Source organism: Scyliorhinus torazame, chromosome 10 (genome assembly GCF_047496885.1).
Source record: "Scyliorhinus torazame isolate Kashiwa2021f chromosome 10, sScyTor2.1, whole genome shotgun sequence".
Classification (NCBI taxonomy): domain Eukaryota; kingdom Metazoa; phylum Chordata; class Chondrichthyes; order Carcharhiniformes; family Scyliorhinidae; genus Scyliorhinus; species Scyliorhinus torazame.
In genome coordinates, this window is record NC_092716.1 from 218,976,007 (window position 1) to 219,001,157 (window position 25,151).

A 25,151-nucleotide genomic window follows, 5' to 3' on the forward strand; every position below is an offset into this window, starting at 1 on the left:
CCAATATAAAGTCTTCTCCACCGTGGACCTCAAGTCCGCCTACCATCAGCTCCCCATCCGCCCAAGTGACCGCAAGTACACAGCCTTCGAGGCAGACAGGCGATTATACCATTTCCTAAGGGTCCCTTTTGGTGTCACAAACGGGGTCTCGGTCTTCCAACGAGAGGTGGACCGAATGGTTGATCAACATGGGTTGCGGGCCACGTTCCCGTATCTCGACAATGTAACCATCTGCGGCCACGACCAGCAGGACCACGACGCCAACCTCCAAAAATTCCTCCAGACCGCCAAAGCCTTGAACCTCACGTACAACGAGGACAAGTGCGTTTTTAGCACCAATCTGCTAGCCATTCTGGGCTACGTAGTGCGCAATGGGATAATAGGCCCCGACCCCGAACGTATGCGCGCCCTCATGGAATTTCCCCTCCCGCACTGCTCAAAAGCCCTGAAACGCTGCCTGGGGTTCTTTTCATACTACGCCCAGTGGGCCCCCCAGTACGCAGACAAGGCCCGCCCCCTAATACAGACCACGACCTTCCCTCTGTCGACAGAGGCTTGCCAGGCCTTCAGCCGCATCAAAGCGGATATCGCAAAGGCCACGATGTGCGCCATCGACGAGTCCCTCCCCTTCCAGGTCGAGAGCGACGCCTCCGACGTAGCTCTAGCGGCCACCCTGAACCAAGCGGGCAGATCCGTGGCCTTTTTCTCCCGGACCCTCCAGGCCTCAGAAATCCGCCACTCCTCAGTGGAAAAGGAAGCCCAAGCCATAGTGGAAGCTGTGCGACATTGGAGGCATTACCTGGCCGGCAGGATATTCACTCTCCTCACGGACCAACGGTCGGTAGCCTTCATGTTCGATAATGCACAGCGGGGCAAAATCAAAAACGACAAGATCTTAAGGTGGAGGATCGAGCTCTCCACCTTCAACTATGAGATTTTGTATCGTCCCGGAAAGCTGAACGAGCCGTCCGATGCCCTATCCCGCGGCACATGTGCCAACGCACAAATTAACCGCCTCCAAACCCTCCACGAGGACCTCTGCCACCCGGGGGTCACTCGGTTTTTCCACTTCATCAAGTCCCGCAATCTCCCATACTCTTTAGAGGAGGTCCGTACAGTCACAAGGGACTGCCACATTGGCGCGGAATGCAAACCGCATTTTTTCAGGCCAGATGGAGCGCACCTGATTAAGGCGTCCCGCCCCTTTGAACGCCTCAGTCTCGATTTCAAAGGGCCCATCCCCTCCACCGACCGCAACGCATATTTTCTTAATGTGGTGGACGAATACTCCCGCTTCCCTTTTGCCATTCCCTGCTCTGACATGACCGCGGCCACAGTCATTAAAGCCCTGAACAGCATCTTCACACTGTTCGGTTACCCCGCATACGTCCACAGCGACAGGGGGTCCTCTTTCATGAGTGACGAGCTGCGCCAGTTCCTGCTCAGTAAGGGCATAGCCTCAAGCAGGACGACCAGCTACAACCCCCGGGGGAACGGGCAAGTAGAGAGGGAGAACGGCACGGTCTGGAAGGCCGTCCTACTGGCCCTACGGTCCAGGGACCTCCCAGTTTCACGTTGGCAGGAGGTCCTCCCGGACGCTCTCCACTCCATCCGGTCGTTATTATGTACGAGCACTAATCAAATGCCTCATGAGCGTCTCCTTGTCTTCCCTAGGAGGTCCTCCTCTGGAATGTCGCTGCTGACCTGGCTGGCGGCCCCAGGACCCATCTTGCTCCGAAAGCATGTGCGGGCACATAAGGCGGACCCGTTGGTCGAAAGGGTTCGCCTCCTCCACGCGAACCCGCAGTATGCTTACGTGGAGCACCCCGACAGCCGACAGGACACGGTCTCCCTGCGGGATCTGGCGCCCGCCGGCAACACACACACACCCCCGACACCATTCACCCCCCCCCCCCCCCGCTTCCTGCCACCGCCGCACCCCGCGACCACCCCCTTCCCAGGAGGATCGGTTCCCCTCCCCTCAGGCCCGACCAAGAATAAAGCCCAAGCTGAAACCGTAAGGCTCCCGGAGACGACAACACCGATACAAGCACCACCACCACCACCGGGACCGAGGCGATCGACACGGACGACCAGACCGCCCGACCGACTCGTGGCGTCGATCTAAACCAAAATATGGACTTTTCACAAGAACATTTTGCTTTTCTCTCTATACCCTCTGTAAATAGTTGAAACAGGACAAAATTGTACAATACTGTATTGCCATGTGAATGTTTTTTTCCTCCCAGGACCAGCCCTGTAAACCCTTACCACCATACGAAGCATCACCCCGCCGGGTTCATTTTTGACAAGGGGTGAATGTGGTAGTATGTATTGGGGGTCATGTGGGACTGGAAGCCCTAATGTCATTGGCTGACAGATCCCGGGTCCTGGTTGGCCGTTGACCTCTAGCTCCGCCCTGAAGGCGGAGTATAAGAAGCCGGAGTCCTCCCCCGCAGGCCAGTCTACTATTGAGCTGTGGGGGAACAGACACGCTTAATAAAGCCTCATCGACTTCACTCTATTCATCTCACGGAGTCTTTGTGCGCTACAATACGTTAGCGACCTTTAAGACTTATTGGACTGGCACATGAACAGACCGGGTATAGAAGGATATAGGTGGTTGGTCTAGATAAGACATGTGATCGGAGCAGGCGCGGAGGGCCGAAGGGCCTGTTCCTGTGCTGTACTGTTCTTTGTTCTTTGAATCTCCATTCCTGTGTCTAAGTGCTGACGCCAACGGAGGATCCGTGGAGTTCCACGTCAGAAGAATCGGTGCCAAACCCGCACCGATTCCACGACCGGTGATGGGTTAGCACCAGCGCAGTGTGAACCACCAGCAGAACACACAAACATGGTGCAGGAATCGCCGGATTTGTGATGGATACACACAGGACTCACAAGCTGCAGCCGTGCGTATACTATACACCCTCCAAATACACACCGATCACGGGCGAAAAGGTGGCACTGGTTGTGCTGGACCATGTCCCCGTCCAGCCCGACCCCACACCCACTTCCTGGCCACCCCCACTACTCCTCCCAGCCCTGGCAGAAGATACCTGGCCAGCGGCACGAATGTCGGCGAAGTATGGCGGTGCTGGTCACTGTCCGTACACCCTCTCTCTCTATCCACAGCCACCACATCAGGTTCATGATTGTTGAGAGCACAAGTGGACCCCGCTGTCCGGAATTCGGCCCATCGGAGGCGGAGCATCGCGGGTGGGCCCGCTAATGAGATGCAAACTTTGCAACTACGAGAGGCATGTGTCGCAATGATGTTGTTTTCGAGGAGGCGGAGCATCGCGATTCGGCATCGAACCGGCACCTGCCGTGATTTCGGCATCGGGAGCTATTCTCCACCCGATCGCACACCCCTGCAATTTTGACATCGGCCCACGGAGAATCCCACCCTCTATGTTTAAGAGCGTGTGTGAGAGAGGGTGTGAGAGAGTGAGTGAGAGAGTGTGAGAGAGAGTGTGAGCGAGTGAGAGAGAGTGTGTGAGAGAGAGTGAGAGAGAGTGAGAGAGAGTGAGAGAGAGTGGGAGAGAGTGTGAGAGTGTGAGTGAGAGTGTGAGAGTGTGAGAGTGTGAGAGTGTGAGAGTGAGAGAGTGAGAGAGTGAGAGAGAGTGAGAGAGAGTGAGAGAGAGTGAGAGAGTGAGAGAGTGAGAGAGTGAGAGAGTGTGAGAGTGTGAGAGTGTGAGAGTGTGAGAGTGTGAGAGTGTGAGAGTGTGAGAGTGTGAGAGTGTGAGAGTGTGAGAGTGAGAGAGTGAGAGAGTGAGAGAGAGTGAGAGAGAGTGAGAGAGAGTGAGAGAGTGAGAGAGTGAGAGAGTGAGAGAGTGTGAGAGTGTGAGAGTGTGAGAGTGTGAGAGTGTGAGAGAGAGTATGAAAGGTGTGTTTGTGAGAGAAAGTCAGCAGGATTCTCCGTTCCTGACGCCAGGCAGGATTCGTGGGCTTCTCCGACAGCAAACCTGGCGCCGCACGTGGACCAATTCAATGACCGTGGAGGGGCGAGCACCGGTGCCGCGTAGAACACAATCGATTCCAATTAAAACTGTGCAGGATTCTCCGGGTCCATGATTGACACCCAGGAGGCCGACAAGCTGCAGCCGCACTTATACATTACAATCCCCACACACACACATCCCAGCCAATAAGATGGCACTGGTTGCACTGGAGCGTGCCCATCCCACTGATGGGCCGGCTGGGGAAAGTGGCCACCTAGGGGGGTGCCCAGGCGGGTCACCCATACGACCTGTGGCCCTAAGTTCACACTCCCCGCTACTCCCCTCGGCCCAGGTACAGCTGTCAGCAAACTATGACCATGTTGGGCAGTTTTTGTACCCCCTCTCTCTCCCTCAGCAGCCACGGCACCACGGAGGTCCCGGAGAATACCGGGTCAGGCCCACTAATGATAGGCCAATGGCGTTTACTGTACGTGTGTTCTGGAATGCATTGACGCAGGGGCAGATCTGCAGTTTCTTTGGAAAGCAGCACGTGAATGGACTCCAGCCTAACTCCCTCAGAGACCAACTGATAGAATCTGGACAAAGCTAGGAATTCTGAGATGAATAACTCACGGCTTGCCTCCCCAAAGCCTGCCCACCATCTACAAGGCTCTTGTCTGGAGTGTGATGGAATAGTCTCCACTTGCCTGGATGGGTTCAGCTCCAACAACATTCGGGAGCTTGGCAACATCTATCACAAAGGGGCCCACTTGATTTGTGCCCTGTCCACCACTTTAAGCATCCATTCCTGCCACCGTTGAAGCACAGTGGCAGCAATGTGTACCATATACAAGATGCACTGCAGCCGCTCACCAAGACGCCTTCAACATCACCTCCTAAATCTGCAACCCTTACCACCTCGACGGACAAGGGCGGCAAAGGCATGGGAACAGGACCAGCCGCACACTCCCCTCCAAGCCACACACCATCCTGTAACTAGATCACTGCAGCTTCAGTATCACAGGGTCAAAATCCTGGAACTGCCTTCCTAATAACACTGTGGGTATATACCAAATAGATTGCAGCGATTACAGTAGGTGGCTGACCACAAACTCACTGAATCACAGAATGAAACTGTGCAGAAGAGGCACTTCTGCCCATCGGGTCTGCATCTACGCATGAAAAACACCTGACCTGCCTACCTAATTGCAGTGTTAATGAAAGCCTACTTGTGACAATAATGATTATTACTATTATTATGAATTCCATTTGCCAGCACTTGGCCCATAGCCTTGAATGTTATGACGTGCCAAGTGCTCATCCAGGTACTTTTAAAGGATGTGAGGCAACCCGCCTCGACCTTCGTCAAGGGCAGTTAGGTTTGAGCAATATATTCTGGCCTAGCCAGTGTTGACCACATCACATGAAAGGAAAAAAAAAGAGATGGGGGCCACAGTGCACACAAGGTGACATGAAGTAGGTTTGATTGTTATTGTTCATATTTTGTTGTGCTTTGATCTATCTCTTCTTGGATTCAATGTCACAGATTCAGGAAAATCAGTTGCCCCTGTAAGTGGCCTGAGCTGCCTACTCTACTGGGACTAGTGTCAATTCAATTCACATTGAAACACTGTACTGAAACATAACTCAATTCCAATCCGGGTCCAGTAACCGACTGGCTACGGTATTGGACAAGCAACCCGGGAGTCATGAATTCAAATCCCAGCGTGGCAGGTTTTGAAATCAAATTCGATAAACCTGGCCCTTCCTGGGTAACACCTGACAATGCCGGGTTGTCACCAGAACCAAATGGTTCATCATTGTCCTCGCTGCTGAAGGGGGAATTAACAAAAGTAGAAAAGGCGGGGGGGGGGGGGGGGGGGGGGGGGGGTGAGAGAGAATAACCTGCGCTCAGGGATGTGATAACTTAGGTTTGCCAACACGTTATTCAGCTGTTGACAAAACGCTGAGAGATCCTCACCTAAACACAGCTGGATTTGCTCCTTCTTGTCTTTTCCATTTACTGAGTGGCTCATTAGCTGCTTGAGAAATGTGAATGTGACCATCAGTGCAGGTGCATGCTGATTGGCCAGTTGCTCACCGGAAAGACATGGGGGCACCGATGTGAAACTGGGAGCAAAGGTTAGTCTGATTGACAAACGCAGTGGGGTCTGACTTCTTTCCAAAAAAACGGAGAAACGTATGAACTGGAAGTCATTTGTGTTTCCTTCCTTTCCATTTTGAACCAGAATATAAATCGGGAAAGACCGTTCCGATGACACCGTGCGTTCCAGAACCACCGAAATTCCAAATCAATTTGTGACTGTGTTTCAGACCTCTGCATGTTAACTTGTTTTCTTAAGTCTACGATTCAGGATTTGTGGAAAGTTGGCACACAATCTTTTGTTGGCAAGGGCTTCCATGTAAAACTGTAGCAAGATGTGGCAATCTGCGCAGTGGTTTGATCATTTATTGCCAAACATATGTGTAAAAGGGAGAGTGCAATTTACCACGGGGATGACAATTTGCAGTTTTCAAAACACCATTATTGTTGTTTATCATAAATTTTATTCCATTCTCAGTGGTAAACCAAAGGAATCCAATTGAGTAGAAACTCTGGTACAGTCATAAAGTGACCCAACATCCGGTCATAGTTTCCAATATACAGCACAGTGGACGGACTGAAGAATCAAAATTCAACACCAAGAGTACAATACATACGCTTTTTGGCATGGAGGACAAAAAAAAGAACAACTGCTCTTTTCTCTCCCCGGAAGTTAGCTTGCTCACAAAAAAAGATGTACTTTTAAACCAGGTCAGCGAAATAATTTAAAGGTCAACCCAATTTCCCCACCCGGTGACTAAAGCCGTGTTCTGTTGTACTTTTATAATCCACACCATTTTAGAAACTTTTTTTTTTTTGAGAATGCATTGTCATTCCTACTGTAATATTGAAATGGAAGTTCAAATGACACAAATTATATTTTAAAATAATACCCACAGAAGCAATAAAATATTCCATGACACCATCTATATTTTTTAATTCTACAGCCACAGTGCTATATTATATTTCTTGGAACGTGGCCACATTCAAGCCTGTGAAAAGGTAAATGTAACCTGACAGTGGGGAATTCATAAAAGGAGGTAGTAAGCTTTTGGTTTCATTATAAAAATTGATGTTTTTTAAAATCAGGTATCCAAGCAGCAGATAAAATGTCAGAACTTGCAAGTAGATAATGACAAATATCAAACACTAGAATATTTAATTTGCACAAACGCTTTCTGTAGAAAACAATGTATGGTACTCTACTGATAACAATAAACATGTACATACTTCTAAATTGTAGAGTATCTGTTCCACTAGGTAAATTTCTCACTTCCAAGTGTAAAGTGTTAAATTATAAAAGAATGGGACAGGTTTGATAGATGAAGTTGAGAACGAAGGGCGATTGATACAAGATTAAATTGAATAGATTTGAAACACAGGATAAGAGAAACTTCTTCACACACATAGTTGTGAGACTTCATAATTTATTTCCAGTGTAAGAGGTTGAGGCAGAGTGATTCAGCATCAGATGGAATAGGTGGATAAAGGAGAGATTGAAAACATATGGGACAACAAAGGTTCAGTTCCGGCCTTGGGTGACTGTGTGGAGTTTGCACGTTATCCCCATGTCTGGATGGGTTTCATCCGGGTGCACTGGTTTCCTCCCACAGTCCAAAGATGTGCAGGTTAGGTGGGGTCACAGGGATAGGGCAGTGGAGTGGGCTTAGGTAGGGTGCTCTTTCAGAGGGTCGGTGCAGTCGAGATGAGCTGAATGGCCTCCTTCTGCACTGTAAGAATTCTATGGTTCTATGGAGCCGGGAGGGTCAACATGATTAGAACTTTGGGCAGGATTCTCTGATCCCGAGGTTAAGTGATAACGCTGTCATAAACGCCGTCGCGTTTTACAACGGTGTCAACAGGCCCCCAGGAGCAGCGATCCTGAGACCTACAGGGGGCCAGCACAGCACTGGAGCGACTCACGCAGCTCCAGCTGCCGATACTGCCATCAAATGGGCGCTGCGGGTCTGCGCAGGCGCGCTGCGACCGGCGCGAACTCACGCATGCGCGCTAGCTTCCTTCTCCGCGCCAGCGCTGACGTAACATGGCGTCGAGCTACAGGGGTAAACGAGGCCCCCACCAGGAGAAGCCAGCCCGTCGATTAGTCGGCCCCGATCACAGGCCAGGCCATGGTGGAGGCCACCCCCCCCCCCAGTGTTGGGCCCCCTCCCCCCAATCAGGCCACGCCCCGCAGGATGGACGCCGAGGTCCCGCCGGGTAAGACCACATGTGAACGCCGCCGGCAGGACTCGGCCTATCTCGGCGGCCACTTGGCCCATCCCACGCGAAGAATCACCGGAGGACCACTCTATCGGCATCGCGGTGACCGGAGAATCGGCGGACCAGCGTCGGGGCAGCATCGCGTGAATCACGCCAAGCCCGGCGATTCTCCGACCCGGCCCGGGGTCAGAGAATCCCGCCCAATATGCTTGCATGGAATGGTTTGGCCAAATGGCCTGATTAATAAAGAGGCTATCAAACAAAGCGCCTCTGCTGAGTTTGCTCTCACCTTTGCCCATTAAGTTAAATATCCCCCAAATATCCTTCCACACTAACCTTAAATACACATCTCTCTCTCTTTCCCCACCACCATCACTTTCTTTCCTCTCTTCTACATCCTTCACTCACTTTCTCTCTGTTTCACTTCACCCCTTCTCTCCCTCTCTTTTTACCTCCTTCTATCAAGCATGTTCCATGAATTCTTTCCAAGCTCATCTCGTACAGGTGACCCACTTTCTCCTCTCTTGGCCACATTTACCCTCAACTACTGACCATGAAACTCTCCCTGGCTGGCTTCTGATTGGCTATATCTGGAAGCCCAAAAACTGTAAGGAAACCCAGAGAATAGCGGGACAGCCCTGAAACGGGGTTTGCGTCGGGCGCTGAACAGAGCGTGATGCTCCCGACCTGCGGCAAACCAAGGTGATCTGGTTCACGCTCTTGCCAAAGTCTTTGAAGTTATTTAAATATGCTCAGCTCATTCGAAGCTGGAGACTCCATACTTCGGGGATTCACTCCCCGCAGGCGCAGCGTGAGGCTGGTGCCAATCAGTTCTGGGTTCCAAAAACGGAAACTGGATGTGATGGCCATGCTAGGGGGCTCGGAGGCATTTGGAGCCGTCAGGTGGTCGGGGACACTGTCCCCTGGCAACCGGGTACTGCCCATGGCATCTGGGCAGTGCCAACTTGGCCTTGCCAGGGTGCCAAGGGCACTGAAGAGAGGCACTGCCAAGGGGTGGAGGCCTGAAAGAGGTCACGGCCATTAAAGGGGCGGGGAATTGAAGGGAGGACTTGAGGGGGGAGCATGAAGGAGGGGCTGAAGGGCGCACAAGAAAGGGAAGCTGAAAGGGGGTGCGTCTTTAAGGGGGATCCAAATGGTGGGGCCCTCGGTGACCTCACAGCAGGGTATCACTCACTTGGTGGTGGCCTGATGTCGGTGCCGGGTCATCCTCATGCCTGCATGGTGTGTATGTGTGAGGGGAGGTGGGGGGGATGGTTGACAGGGACATTTAGCAATGAGGAGAGGTTGCCCCTCCAGGGTTAAGGGTCGGGCTGTTGCCCATATGGCGGGGGGGGGGGGGGGGGGGGCGCAGATATCTGTGTTGGGGGAGGGGGACCTTCAACTTACCTTTGAGATCAGGATGCCCGTTTTATCTCTGAGGAGCCGCAGCTGCCAGCGCCTTTAAGCCCCCATTCCAGTCTCCCAGCCACACGTTGCCCGATGGCGGGAGGTAGCGCTCCATTCACTGGTGGTGGGTTTCTCTGCTCCCTCCACTGTCAATGAGAATTGCCATTGAAACCACCCCAAGCCTCCGAGAAATCCATAGGTGGGGTGCGCTGCCGGCGGGACAGGAGAATTCTCCAACATGGCCCATGGCTGGGATTCTCCGGTTCCGCTCCAGTGAAAGGTTTGGCTGAGCGCCAAATTCTCCGTTCCCGCTGGCTGCAGTGGCAGGACGAGGGTCGTATTTTGTACAGTGTGTGCAGGAGGGTTTCCTGACACAATATGTTGACAGGCTAACAAGAGGCGAGGCCACGTTGGATTTGGTTTTGGGTAATGAACCAGGCCAGGTGTTGGATTTGGAGGTAGGAGAGCACTTTGGGGACAGTGACCACAATTCGGTGACGTTTACGTTAATGATGGAAAGGGATAAGTATACACCGCAGGGCAAGAGTTATAGCTGGGGGAAGGGCAATTATGATGCCATTAGACGTGACTTGGGGGGGATAGGTTGGAGAAGTAGGCTGCAAATGTTGGGCACACTGGATAAGTGGAGCTTGTTCAAGGATCAGCTACTGCGTGTTCTTGATAAGTACGTACCGGTCAGGCAGGGAGGAAGGCGTAGAGCGAGGGAACCGTGGTTTACCAAAGAAGTGGAATCTCTTGTTAAGAGGAAGAAGGGGGCCTATGTGAAGATGAGGTGTGAAGTTTCAGTTGGGGCGATGGATAGTTACAAGGTAGCGAGGAAGGATCTAAAGAGAGTGCTAAGATGAGCAAGGAGGGGACATGAGAAGTATTTGGCAGGTGGGATCAAGGAAAGCCCAAAAGCTTTCTATAGGTATGTCAGGAATAAGTGAATGACTAGGGTAAGAGTAAGACCAGTCAAGGACAGGGATGGGAAGTTGTGTGTGGAGTCTGAAGAGATAGGCGAGATACTAAATGAATATTTTTTGTCAGTATTCACTCAGGAAAAAGGTAATGTTGTGGAGGAGAATGCTGAGACCCAGGCTATTAGAATAGATGGCATTGAGGTACGTAGGGAAGAGGTGTTGGCAATTCTGGACAGGCTGAAAATAGATAAGTCCCCGGGGCTTGATGGGATTTATCCTAGGATTCTCTGGGAGGCCAGGGACGAGATTGCTGGACCTTTGGCTTTGATTTTTATGTCATCATTGGCTCCAGGAATAGTGCCAGAAGACTGGAGGATAGCAAATGTGGTCCCTTTGTTCAAAAAGGGGAGCAGAGACAACCCCGGCAACTATAGACCGGTGAGCCTCACGTCTGTAGTGGGTAAAGTCTTGGAGGGGATTATAAGAGACAAGATTTATAATCATCTAGATAGGAATAATATGATCAGGGATAGTCAGCATGGCTTTGTGAAGGGTAGTCATGCCTCACAAACCTTATTGAGTTCTTTGAGAAGGTGACTGAACAGGTAGACGAGGGTAGAGCAGTTGATGTGGTGTATATGAGTGTCTGGAATGGGCTGCCAGAGGTAGTAGTAGAGGCGGGTACAATTGTGTCTTTTAAAAAGCATTTAGATAGTTACACGGGTAAGATGGGTATAGAGGGTTATGGGCCAAGTGTGGGCAACTGGGACTAGCTTAATGGTAAAAACTGGGCGGCATGGACTGGTTGGGCCGAAGGGCCTGTTTCCATGCTGTAAACTTCTATGATTCTATGATATGGATTTCAGTAAAGCGTTTGATATGGTTCCCCACGGTAGGCTATTGCAGAAAATACGGAGGCTGGGGATTGAGGGTGATTTAGAGATGTGGATCAGAAATTGGCTTGCTGAAAGAAGACAGAGGGTGGTGGTTGATGGGAAATGTTCAGAATGGAGTTCAGTTACAAGTGGTGTACCACAAGGATCTGTTCTGGGGCCGTTGCTGTTTCTCATTTTTATCATGATATGGAGATGCCGGCGTTGGACTGGGGTGAGCACAGTACGAAGTCTTACAACACCAGGTTAAAGTCCAACAGGTTTGTTTCGATGTCACTAGCTTTCTGAGCGCTGCTCCTTCCTCAGGTGAATGAAGAGGTATGTTCCAGAAACACATATATAGACAAATTCAAAGATGCCAGACAATGCTTGGAATGCGAGCATTTGCAGGTGATTGAATCTTTACAGATCCAGAGATGGGGTAACCTCAGGTTAAAGAGGTGTGAATTGTATCAAGCCAGGACAGTTGGTAGGATTTTGCAGGCCAGATGGTGGGGGATGAATGTAATGCGACATGAATCCCAGGTCCCGGTTGAGGCCGCACTCATGTGTGCGGAACCTGGCTATAAATTTCTGCTCGGCGATTCTGCGTTGTCGCATTTTTATCAATGACCTAGAGGAAGGCGCAGAAGGGTGGGTGAGTAAATTTGCAGACGACACTAAAGTCGGTGGTGTTGTCGACAGTGTGGAAGGATGTAGCAGGTTACAGAGGGACATAGATAAGCTGCAGAGCTGGGCTGAGAGGTGGCCAATGGAGTTTAATGTAGAGAAGTGTGAGGTGATTCACTTTGGAAGGAATAACAGGAATGCGGAATATTTGGCTCATGGTAAAGTTCTTGGAAGTGTGGATGAGCAGAGGGATCTAGGTGTCCATGTACATAGATCCCTGAAAGTTGCCACCCAGGTTGATAGGGTTGTGAAGAAGGCCTATGGAGTATTGGCCTTTATTGGTAGAGGGATTGAGTTCCGGAGTCAGGAGGTCATGTTGCAGCTGTACAAATGCGGTACGGCCGCATTTGGAGTATTGCGTACAGTTCTGGTCACCGCATTATAGGAAGGATGTGGAGGCTTTGGAGCGGGTGCAGAGGAGATTTACCAGGATGTTGCCTGATATGGAGGGAAAATCTTATGAGGAAAGGCTGATGGACTTGAGGTTGTTTTCGTTGGAGAGAAGAAGGTTAAGAGGAGACTTAATAGAGGCATACAAAATGATCAGGGGGTTAGATAGGGTGGACAGTGAGAGCCTTCTCCCGCGGGTGGAAATGGCTGGCACGAGGGGACATAGCTTTAAACTGAGGGGTAATAGATATAGGACAGAGGTCAGAAGTAGGTTCTTTACGCAAAGAGTGGTGAGGCCGTGGAATGCCCTACCTGCAACAGTAGTGAACTCACCAACATTGAGGGCATTTAAAAGTTTATTGTATAAGCATATGGATGATAATGGCATAGTGTAGTTTAGATGGCTTTTGTTTCGGTGCAACATCGTGGGCCGAAGGGCCTGTACTGCGCTGTATCGTTCTATGTTCTATGTTCTATGATACCTGGAGAATGCCACCCTTAGTCTTTTTTGGAGCGCATTGCTCCCATTATAATCAGAATCGACAGATAACAAGGTCCATTTCACCTTTGTAGTTGCTGTAGTCTAAGATTATATAAGGGGCGGGATTCTCCGCCCCGCCACGCCACATTTCCGTCCCGACCCGCCGGCGGGATCCTCCGTTACGCCGGCCGGTCAAGGGGGTTTCCCATTGTGGGGCAGCCCCATGCCGTCGGGAAACCCCCGGGCGCCAGCAAAACGGAGAATCATGCCGGCGGAGAATCCTGCCCAAGGGTTTAGTAAAATATCATTAGTTGCAGAAAGGCAGTATGAGAATGTAATGCTTGTTACCTGAAAATGGAAGGCTCCCTGAGCATCCACATGTTTAAGATTGTTCCGCTGATGAATTTGTAGCATATTCCATTCTGAAAAGTACAGTAAAGATCCGGAGCACAGCGGTGAGCGTGAAGAACCTGAAAGCATTCAACCTCATTGCTGCGGTCGACAAAAAGTTCTGTCATGTGACCATATATTCTTACTAGTACAACATCTTCCATAGCTTCGTCCACATGGCAACCGACAAGCTTGTTTGTGATTCCATCAGTGAAAGTCTGTGGAAAAAAAAAGTCGAAGAGGTCAGTTTTTCTTATTTAAACATTTCTTTTGTTGCCCTCCTTTGATTATTTGAATAAGAAGAAAAGCCAAGGACCCACTTGACACCGACCTCGCAACGTAAGGCCACCTCTGATTACTTGCTTGTATCGCTCACCAGCAACACCCCCCTTCCAGACCTCAGCCTCCCATCTTCTTTATACGTCACTGGAAGAAAAATGTTCTCCAATTCACTGATGTCTGAACTTTCGATACCCCAACTGTCTCGCCTTTGGCCCTCCATTTGCCACAACATTTCTGCTGCTATTAATTTGCTCAATTGCACTCCCACCTCCACCTTTAATGCCCCAGTAAAACCAATACTCTCCTGGTAGTTTCCCCGGTACAGCCCTTGTCATGATATTCAAACATACATCATAACACATACATAATGATAGACAGACCAACGGACCAATTAGCACACATAACATGACAGCCAATCACAGACAAGAGCAGACACAGTATAAGACAAGAAACACAACGCTTCCTGGGCAGTCCATCTGGAGACAGCACAGGGCCAGGACCTCATAGCAAGACACTCACACAGTCACAACGTGCTGAGTACCAAGTCTGATGTATAAATAATTAAATGGAATAAAACTGCGTTGTACCAATCGCAACCGTGTTGGTTTGTCTGTACCTCAGAGCACCCAACACCTCATGATACCAGGAGTGAATCGATACCTACCGGCAAATCTGCCACCCTAAGCCATGGACACCCGCAACAAACCGCAGCCGTTGCAAGTCGCTGGGAACCTGGGCACAAATTGGAAGCTCTTCAAGCAGCGCTTCGAACTCTTCATGCAAGCCAATGAAAAACAGGGCGCCTCGGACGAAACATGAATTGCCATGCTCCTCACTACCGCAGGTCAGCACGCCATTGATGTATACAACTCCTTGGTGTTTGCGGAAGGCGAGAACAAAGCTAAGTATGACACGGTCCTCCTCAAGCTCGACGAGCACTTCAACGTTGTGGTCAACGAAAGCTTTGAGAGGTATGTCTTTCAGCAGCGCCTGCAAGGTAAGGATGAGCTCTTTCAGTCCTTCCTGACGCACCTCCGTATACTCACGCAGTCCTGCGGTTACGACACCACCTCAGAGTCCATGATCCGGGACCAGATCGTTTTTGGCGTTGCCTCCAGTGGCCTACGCCAGCAGCTTCTAAAAATTAAAGACCTGACCTTAGTATCTGCAGTTGAAGCCTGTGTCCTGCATGAGAATGCGACTAGCCGCTGTGCCTAATTTCAGGCGACCGAATCGGCACGGAGGGGGTCCCATGCGATCGAATCAGCAAGCCAGGCTGCCCACAAGGCCGAATGCGTCCAGGCAATCAAGTTTCTCCCGGCCCGCGACCCGGACGAGGGCGGCTGTTTCGCGCGCTTTTTAAGGCCTCCCGCGCTTGTGCGCGCCAAAACCCACGGCAACACTGAGGGACGTGCTGCGCAGGCGCGCCCGACGCAAGACCGAACTGCGCATGCACAGTGGCGTAACGAACGCCATGACGTCATGACGTGCGGCAACTGTGGAGCTGCACATTTAAAAGGGAAATGTCCTGCAAAAACCCGACAATGCCTACGCTGTGGCAAGATGGGCCACTACGCTGCCTACTGTCGAGCGGCTCAACCTGTTGATCCTCCACATCTCCGACAACCTCGCAGGAACGTGCGGACCATTCAGCCTCCACATCACGACATCCAATCCGACGACACAGATGACCAAGACGCCTTCCGGGTTGCAGTCATTGATGCGAACCGGGTCAACACCATCAATCCGGGCAATGAATGGAGTGCCAGCCTAACGGTCAACCGATCGCCGATCACTTTCCGCCTGGACACTGGCGCCTCCGCCAACCTCATAGCATGGTCAGCCTTCTACGCCATGAAGGTCAGACCACCAATCCAGCCATCCCGGTGCAAGATGGTCGACTACAACGGGAACGTTATCCCGGCCATGGGATCCTGCCAGCTCCAGGTGTCACACAACACACACACGGCCACACTCTCGTTCGAGATAGTTGGCTCATCGAAGGACTCCCTGCTGGGCGCACAGGCATGCAAGGCTCTCCACCTTGTGCAACGAATCCTCTCTCTCTCTCCATACGGCACGTCTGACTTCCCGGATGCAGAGTTCTACGCACAGCTCCAATCGCTCCTCGCCCACAACCAGGAGGCATTCGAAGGCATGGGAACACTGCCATACGCCTACTGAATTCGCCTCAAACCGGACGCCATCCCGGTCGTTCACGCACTTCGCAGGGTTCCTGCGCCACTTAAAGGCCGCCTCAAGCAGCAGCTGCAGGATCTCCAGGACCAAGGGGTCCTATCCAAGGTCACGGAGCCCATGCCATGGGCCCTCATTTTTACTCCCTTGAGTATCAGAGACACAGACGTGAAAGTATTTCATAGACAAGGTTTACACCACCAGATCTGGCTGGACCACATTATACGCTATCGAGTTCTACTATCATCTGCTAAAATGACCCATTATTCCAGGTTCACCCTGGAATGTAACCAAGAGCCCCGACTCTTTACTACAAACCATATGCTTAAACCATCTTTCCCAGCCTCCTCCATCCCCAGCTCTGAAAATAGGTGCAAAGAGTTAGTGGACGTCTTTTTCGCTAAGATACAATCCATTCAGCTGCATCTGCCACTGCCTTACCTTCTGCGAGGCTACCTGGCCAAACACATTTTAATCTCCCCTCTCTGCCCTATCCCTGAGCTTGCATCTAGTTTCTCTCCTACCTCCCCTCATGGCCTCTCTCAGCATGCCTCATCTCTGAGACCCATCTCCAGCTCCCTTGATCCTATTGCAAGTAAACTGCTAATCACTCAACTTCCCCTTCTGGCCCCAGGTTAATGATATTATAAATGGCTCTCTCTCCTCAGGTGCAAAGCCTTTCTCCTTTAAAACTCCTGTCAAAAAGCTAACCCTTGGCTCCCATTGTCCTCACAAACTATCATCCCATTTCTAACCTCCCTTTCCTCTCCAAATCCATGAACGTGTTGTCACCTCCAAACTCCACTCCCACCTTTCCTAGAACTCCACGGTTGAATGCCACCAACCTGCCCCTGCTGCAGTACCGAAACCGCTACCACCAATGTCATTGTGATTGTGACAAAAGTAAACTTCCCTGCCTCATCCTTCTCAAGCTGTCTGCACGGTTCACTGCACTATCCTCCTCCAAATCCTCTCCACTGTCATCCAGCTGGGTTGGACTGCTCTCACTTGGTTCCATTCTGATCTATCTCATCATAGCCAGAGTCTCACATTCAATGGTTTCTCTTCCTGCTGTCACACCATTACCTCTGGATCTATCTTTGGCCTTCTCTTATTTCTCATCAACATGCTGTCCCTCATGCACATGATCTGAAGGCATGCCATTAGTTTTCCCACGTATTTGTGCATTGGCCAGCAAACAGCTCTACCATCATTTCTTTTGATTTCTCCACTGTTGCTACATTATCAGTCTGCTTATCTGACATCCAGTACTGGATGAGCAGAAATTTCTTCCTATTATTATTGAAAAGACTGAAGCCATTGTTTTCAGTCCCTGTTCCGAACTTGGTTCGCTCGCTATTGACTCCCTCCCTCTCCCTGGCAACAGGTTTGTTTGTAACATCGGTGTCACATTTGATTCTGAGATGAGCTTCTGAACTCATATTTATGCTAAAATCCCCTATTCCTACCTCTGTAACATCGCTCGAGTATTTTATATCTATCTTCACAGTAGGACACACAAAAAGCACCCAAAGTAAAAGTAGACAATCAAAGGGAAAAGGGAGAGAGGAACTCAAAACAATTACTATCGCTGGAGGAAACGTACGAGCAAAACAAAAGGGGATCAAAGGCTATCAAATCTCTTGAACCTGATGCTGTGCATCCTAGGACCTGAAAAGAAATGGCTGCAGAGATAGACGATGCATTAGCTGTAATCTTCCAAAAGTCCCCAGATACTGAAAATAACCTACTGCATCTCCTAATTCGTATGTTCATATAACCCAGCGAATTTGAAAACTGCAAATGTAATACCGCTATTCAGAAAACGAGGGAGATAGAAAGCAAAGAACTGTAGACCAATTAATTTAACATCTGTCATTGGGAAAATTCTAGAATGCATTATTAAGGAAGCAGTAGCTGGACATTAGAAAACCACAGTGCAATCAAGCAAAGTTAACATGATTTTATGAAAGAGAAATCATGGGCGGGATTCTCTGCCCTCCGCCCGCCCCCCCCCCCCCCCCCCCCCCCCCCCCCCCACCCCCCGGCCGGGTTGGAGAATTACCGGGGGCTGGCGTGAATCCCGTCCCCGCCGGTTGCCGAATTCTCCGGCACCGGATATTCGGCGGGGGCGGGAATCGCGGCGGTTGGCGGGCCCCCCCCCGGCGATTCTCTGGCCCGCGAGGCCAAAGTCCCGCTGCTGGAATGCCTGTCCCGCTGGCGAGAATCAAACCACCTCTCTTACCGGTGGGACTAGGTGGCGCGGGCGGGCTCCGGGGTCCTGGGGAGGGCGCGGGGCGATCTGGCCCTGGGGGGTGCCCCCACGGTGGCTGGCCCGCAATCGGGGCCCAACGATCCGCGGGCAGGCCTGTGACATGGGGGCACTCTTTCCCCTCCGCCTCGGCCACAGCCTTCACCATGGCCGACGCGGAAGAGACACACCCCCCCTGCGCATGCGCGGGGATGACGTCAGCAGCCGCTGACGCTCCCGCGCATGCGCAAACTTCCGCCGGCCAGCGAAGTCCTTTTGGCCCCGGCTGGCGTGGCGCCAAAGGCTTTTCCCACCGGCCGGCGGCGCGCCAACCACTCCGGTGAGGGCCTAGCCCCTCAAGGTGAGGACTTGGCCCCTAAAGATGCGGAGAAATCCGCACCTTTGGGGCGGCCCGATGCCGGAGTGGTTCCTGTCACTCCATCCTGCCGGGACCCCCCGCCCCGTCAGGTAGGGGAGAATCCTGGTCCATGTGTGACAAATTTATGAATGTTCTTTGAGGATGTAAAAGGAGGGTGGATAAAGGGGAACCAGTAGATGTAGTACATTTAGATTTTTAAAAGATATTCAATAAGGTGTCTCCTAAAAGGTTATTAGACAAGATAAAAGATAATGGTAACATGGGTAATATGATCACATAAAAAGAGCATTGGCTAGCTAAACAAAACAAAGTTGGGATAAATGGGCTCTTTTCGTGTTGACAAAATGTAAATAGTGGAATGTCACAGAGATTAGTGCTGGGGCCTCACATATTTATGATCTTTATTAATGACTTAGATGAAGGGACCAAATCTATTGTCGCTAAATTTGCTGACAATACAATAGGTAAGAAAGTAAGTTGCGAGGAAGATACAAAGAGCCTGTACAAGGATATAGATAGGTTAAATCAATGGACAAACATTTAGCAGATGGAATATAATGTGGGAAAATGCGAGAAGAGCAGAAAAATGGAATATGATTTAAATGGAGACTGCAGACTTTTTCTTTCGTTCATGGGATGTGGGCATTGCAGGCTGGGCAGGCATTTATTGACCATCCCCAATTGAGGGGGCAGTTAAGAGTCTACAACATTGCAGAATGCTACAGTACAGAAGGATTGTGTCCTTGTCCATGAATCTCAAAAAGTTAGTTTGCAGATACAGCAAGTAATTACAAAAACAAATGAAACATTGCAAGGGGGTGGAGTATAAAAGTAGAAAAGTCTTGCTACAACAATGCAGGGCATTGGTAAGCCCTCCCCTACAGTACTGTGGAAAGTTTTATTTTCCTTCATTCAGGCGGATTATACTTGCATTGGAAGAAGTTCAGAGAAGGATTCACTGAGCTGATTCTTGAGATGAAGGTTTGTGCTTTGTGAGGAAAGGTTGAGCAGGTTGTGCCTATGCTTGCTGGAGTTTAGAAAAAAATGAGGCGATCTTCTGGAAATGTATAAGGTGCTGAGGGGCCTTGGCAGGGCAGATGCTGAGTGGGGCCGCAATTCTCCGGCCCTAGGGATTCTCTTTTCCCGCCAGCAGTGCACCACTGTCCGTGCGGGTTTCCAAGCGATGTGGGGTGGCTCCAATGGGAAATCCCATTGATAAGCGGCGGGAGTAGAGAATCCCACCACCAGCTAACGGCATGCTGCCGAGAAACACATGGCTGGGGGACCGGAGAATTCAGCCCAAAGCGTTGCTTCTCATCGATGTAGATGAGGAGGAACTTCTACTCTGATTGGGTCGTTAGTCTTTGAAATTCTCTTCCTAGAGAGCAGTGAAGGCTGAGTCATTGAATATATTCAAGGCTGAATTTGACAAATTATTGATCAGCAAGGCATTATAGGGGCAGGCAAGAAAGTGAAGTGAGGGCCATAATCAGATCAGTCATGGGCTGGGATTCTCCAACCCCGCATTGGGGCGGAGAATCCCGGGGGGCGCGAGAATCACGCCACGCCGCCCCGACGCTGGCTCGCCGATTCTCCGGCGCCGATTCTCGGGCGCTCGCGGGATCGCTGCCGCACTGATCGGGGGCCGTCCTGATGGGGGGGCGTAGGGGACCCTCCACGGTGGCCTGGCCCGTGATCGGGGCCTACCGATCGGCGGGCGGGCTGGTTCTGTGGAGGCCAATGGTCCTCCGAGCCGGGCCCCTGTAGGGCTCCGCCATATAGCCCGGGGGCCGGCGCGGAGACGGGAACCCACGCACATGCGCGGAATCACGCCGGCCGTGGCGTGCATGCGCGGAATCATGGCAACCGTGGCACACGTGGAGAACCACGCCGGCTGTAGCGCGCATGCGCGAGGTTGCGTCAGCCATGCCGCGCGGTCTGGAGCTGCGGGGACCACTCCAGAAGGCGAGCATACCGGACAATTGAGGACTGTTGACACCGGAGTGGTTCACGCCTCTTTTCACGTCGGCGTCAGAACTTGGCGGCGGGATTGGAGAATCACGGCCATGATCTTTAGGAATGGTGGAGTGAGCTTGAGGGCCAAATGGGTAACTCCTGTTCCTATTCCTTATGATCTTATGAAGTTACACAAGATGTACTATTTATATTTGTGCCTTAAAATTCTACCAAAGTTGAGTATTGTTTCAAAAGCTTTGATCATGGTGTTCATGGGTCAGGAACAAACACGTTATAAATAACTGAAAGCCAATGAGTATTTATATTGTGGTTTTTTTCAGTCCCCAACTTTATTTTTGCATCAGTCTACTGAGATTAAGGCCCATTAGTACAGTGACTGCATCGTCTGACTTGATAGAGAATCCTACATCATTAAAGTATTCAACAAATGTGACATGAGTTAAGATATTAGGATTGTGATGCAAATTCAACTGCTGCGTATTGCATCTATTATCCAGCCTTCCTGATGTTCTTATGACTGAGCCAAGTAATGCAGTTATGAGGAGTATTTGGGAACAGTGTGAGCAGAGTGCCATGACCATGTTGCCAGTTTACACCCCCGTCTCTTGAAGTAAGCCAGAATCTGCCATCCATTTAATGCATGACAGAGCTCTATTTACTGGCTCTTGATTGTTGCTGGAATGCCCAACATTAGAAATAGTTAGCAAGATTTACTGCCGTTTATGTGATTTATGGAATTCCTGCATTTCCTCTGGTTCCTTTTTTTAGACTTGAAGTTGAATAGTCACCCAGGAACAAGGCTGCAGAGACACGCATCACCAATGTATAGAGTTACCAAACTGCGGAGGTGGGGGGGTCGAGAAAAGAAAGGTTATTCTGATCACGATGGAAACATTGTGAATAGCAGGAAAATGTTGCTGTTTCTAACAAAATGAAAAAGACAACAATTGTTATAATTCCAGCTCATGTTATTACTGGACAAGTTAGATCCCTGAATGGAATCTGGCTTGATCGATTATCATTTTTCTTCAAACTGTGGAGGGTAATTACTGAACAGGATTCACAGCAATCTGCTGCTGACTTTTTAACAAAAGGATAAAACATTTATTAAACAAGAAACATTCAGCAAGATTCTCTGGCCTCCCCCGTGGCATGTTTCTCAGTGGTGGGATCTTCTGGTCGTACTGCTGTCAATGGAATTTCCCATTGAATCCACCCCACACCACCAGGAAACCCATGGCAGGGGTGAACAGCCAGGAGATCTCGCTCATTAACTTTAATTGAAACATTTCTCTGTCCGGTTTCGGGTGCGTTTAGCGGAGTGTTTCTCTTCACCTACAGCGCCGAGAAAGACCCTGCTATCCAATGGCACATTGCCGTTTTTTTGGCCTCAGTGAGGAACTCCATGTCGAGGCCGCAACTTACCTGGGCACCTTGGCACGGCCAGCCTGGCAGCTTGTCAGTACCCCTTCCAGCCTGGCAGTGCCACCCAGGCATCCTGGCAGTACCAGGGTGGCACTGCTAGAGTGCCTGGGTGGCAGTGTCAAGGTATCACACTGGCAGTGCCCAGGTGTATGTGGGAGTGCTAGTGCACCACCCGGCTCAATGCTCAACCACCCGGCGTTCCAATGGCCTGGGAGACAACCCCCACCCCCACCCCCCCACCGAGGTGCTGTTACGATTCGTCCATATTTATGTGGACAAGTTCTAAATGGCGCTCTTCCAAGGTCTCCTAGGCGCAGCTGATGAATCTCAGATCTGTGAGAATTCAGCGAGTGCATATTTAAATGAACCTATTTTGCTCAGGACTCATTTTTACCAACTTGCCATCCTTCGGAACCCACGTCGGCCGACCTTCGGGACCATAATCGACCATCCTTCGCGACCGACTGTGGCCCCGATCTTCACGGCCTAAAACTGCCGACCATTGCGACCCATGCCGGCCGACATTTACGACCCCCGCCGGCCACCTTTGTGACCCACCATTTTCACTTACCTTTAATGCAACAGATGAGCCTGCTTGATCCTCACGATCTCACTTGCTTTGTTGTTCAATGTTACATTTCTGATAATGACTTCAGCTGATGATTTAAGATCTCACTGCATCCATTGAAAAGAATAAAGAGGTTGGTCCTCAAACTCGCTATGTTTAGTCTTCAGATGTCTTTGAAGTTTTGAGAATTTTAAACTTTCATTTGCCAGTGCGTCTCTGCATATATCACACATGAATGTTGAATCCTGATTTGCTGTGGCACAATTAATAACCCATACATCAAGTTATCATCTTTATGCTGCTTTGTTCCTGTTTTCAGCTTCTTCTTCATGGGTTGTTCACCAGAGGCACAGGAGATCACACCAGCCCTGCTGGCAGCTGCAAAATGGAGGAATCTCTCTCGCGCCCAGAACACGTGATGTCAGCGTATGGGGCACATTGCCTGCTCTCTGCCGCCACTTCTGGTGGGAGGACTCCAGCATTTTCTGAAAAAACTGACCCTGGGCAGCACGTTGACATCTGGAGGAGGTGATCCATCCTGCTGGGCTCCGAGCCTACGCACTGCTTGCTCCAGCATGCATGCCGAGATGGCCGGCAATCTTAAAAGTCCATCGCGGCCGCCATTTTTAAAAGCGGCGCAACCCACCCGAAACCTGCCCGGAGTTTGAAAACCCCTGCACTAGACAACAAATGCTTGGAAAGATTTCAACATAGAAACCAAGAAAAAAAAATTAAACTCACGCTATCTCTTTGATCCCAGCAATACCCAAACAGGTTCAGTTACACAAATCATTCACTGGACATTCTTTCTCTTGAGACCCAGAAAACTCCCTCTAAATTCACAATTACTTTAACATTGGAGTAATACATATGAATTCCTTCAACTCATTTCTTCAGCAGTCCTAGCACCATTTTCAGCGAGAGAAAGTCTTAGATCTTTCTGCTTCAGTCTATATCCATACCAACTGAAACTAAAACTATACTATTTCTTATGTCCGAATAATGCTCGTAGTCTTCCAGTTGAAGCAAATGCTTTATTGAGTAAGTTCATTCTCTCTCCAGAGCTTAAACTAGATGTTACATGAACAGGATTGATTAAGAAGTACTTATGATTATCTACATCTGTGATGAGCTGTCTGTCTGTCTGTGTCTGGTCACTAGCTATTGTTCCTGTGAAGAGGCTGATCCTGGCTTCCGTCTGTCTATTTATACATCTCTAGTGATTACTTAGTTGTAGTGTATTTACATTAACCCCTTGTGTACATACAGATATGCAGATCACTACATCCCCCCTTTTTCTTTTTACATATTTTCTGTATGGTGTTAAAGAAAATTGTACAAAACAGGTAGATAAATGATGATATGTATATCTGTACAAGTTGTGATGATATTGATAACTATACAAAGCCAGTTAATATTTATGAGTCCAATCATTATTTAAAAATTTATGAGTCCAAATTTTATAAATTTCATCGGTTGAGTTGTTGTTGAATTGGTGATGTTGATATTTTAATATCTTTGTGAACGTCATCAGTGTTCCTGTGCTGAAGTAACCAACAAGTCATCATGAGGTGTTCGAATCACTGTTGTTGTCTGACCTGGACTTTTTCCTGTGCTTGCGGTATCGATTCTGTATGTCATCTTTGTTGTCTGACCTGGACTTTTTCCTGTGCTTGCGGTATTGATTCTGTATGTCATCTGCTTTGAAAATGGGTTTGCTTGTTTGTTGTGGAGCAAATATGAATTAGTGAGATTTGTTGTCATGCCATGTTATATTTGTACTCTTGCCATTGTTTTGGATTGTGCTGTTACATTGTCCTTCATGTGCAGAGTTGTACCATGTTGTACAGGTCATTGTTTCATTGTTGTTTCTGTCATTGTTTTAGTTGTTTTGGTTGTTGTTCTTGTTGTTGCTTTTGTTGCACTTCTTGTTGTTGCTTTTGTTGCACTTCTTGTTGTTGGTTTTGTTGTGCTTCTTGTTGTTGGTTTTGTTGTGCTTCGTGTTGTAGTTTTTGTTGTTGTTCTTGTTGGTACCATATATTATTTCTTATGTCTGAAGTCATCTCTTATCAACATCGCCATTTTCTTGCATAGTATTTCTACATTAAATGCAGTAAGCGTCAGCCTAAAGTCTGTTCTCCATCTGCTCTATCAAAACCACCCAAACACAATGGAAAAATGGCTCCAAAATATCCCAACAACCTGGAATGACTATCCAGAGATGTGGCTCAATGGGGCTGAGGACCTCTTTAGCTGTCATTGCTTCAATCTGCTCGCTGAATGTTACTATCATGCCTTGACGGGTGGCAAAAGAACATTCAAATCAAATACTCTTAGCCATCAATTTACTCTCTCCTCCACACCCCAAAAAAGTTCCTAATACAAGCACCAGACTCATAAATATTCAAATCTTTTGACCACCAGGAATGCCTTAACAAATATGTGGCTGCTGTACAGGTTTTTGGTGCAGGGCTTGCCACAAGAAAATTGGCCTGCTGAGTGCTGATTCAGCCGCCCAAAATTCAACCTCCTCCTTCTCAAGGAGGGCTGCACAATGCAGGAAATGTTTCAATGACGTCACAAGGATTCACTGAGGTAAATCACAATGTGTACCCGTGATAAAGGCATTTTATTTTAAGTTTCCTTGAATTT

General features: G+C 49.6%; 1 protein-coding gene across 2 annotated transcripts in view; it reads right to left on the reverse strand.

The window, feature by feature from the left end:
- LOC140384582 (ethanolamine kinase 1-like) overlaps positions 1-25,151 on the reverse strand; it is a 605,708-nt gene that overhangs the window by 469,456 nt on the left and 111,101 nt on the right. For both annotated transcript variants that reach the window (XM_072466412.1, XM_072466413.1), the window contains exon 2: positions 13,380-13,639. In XM_072466412.1, the coding sequence (XP_072322513.1) occupies positions 13,380-13,639 (260 nt within the window). The remainder of the gene's footprint in view (positions 1-13,379; positions 13,640-25,151) is intronic.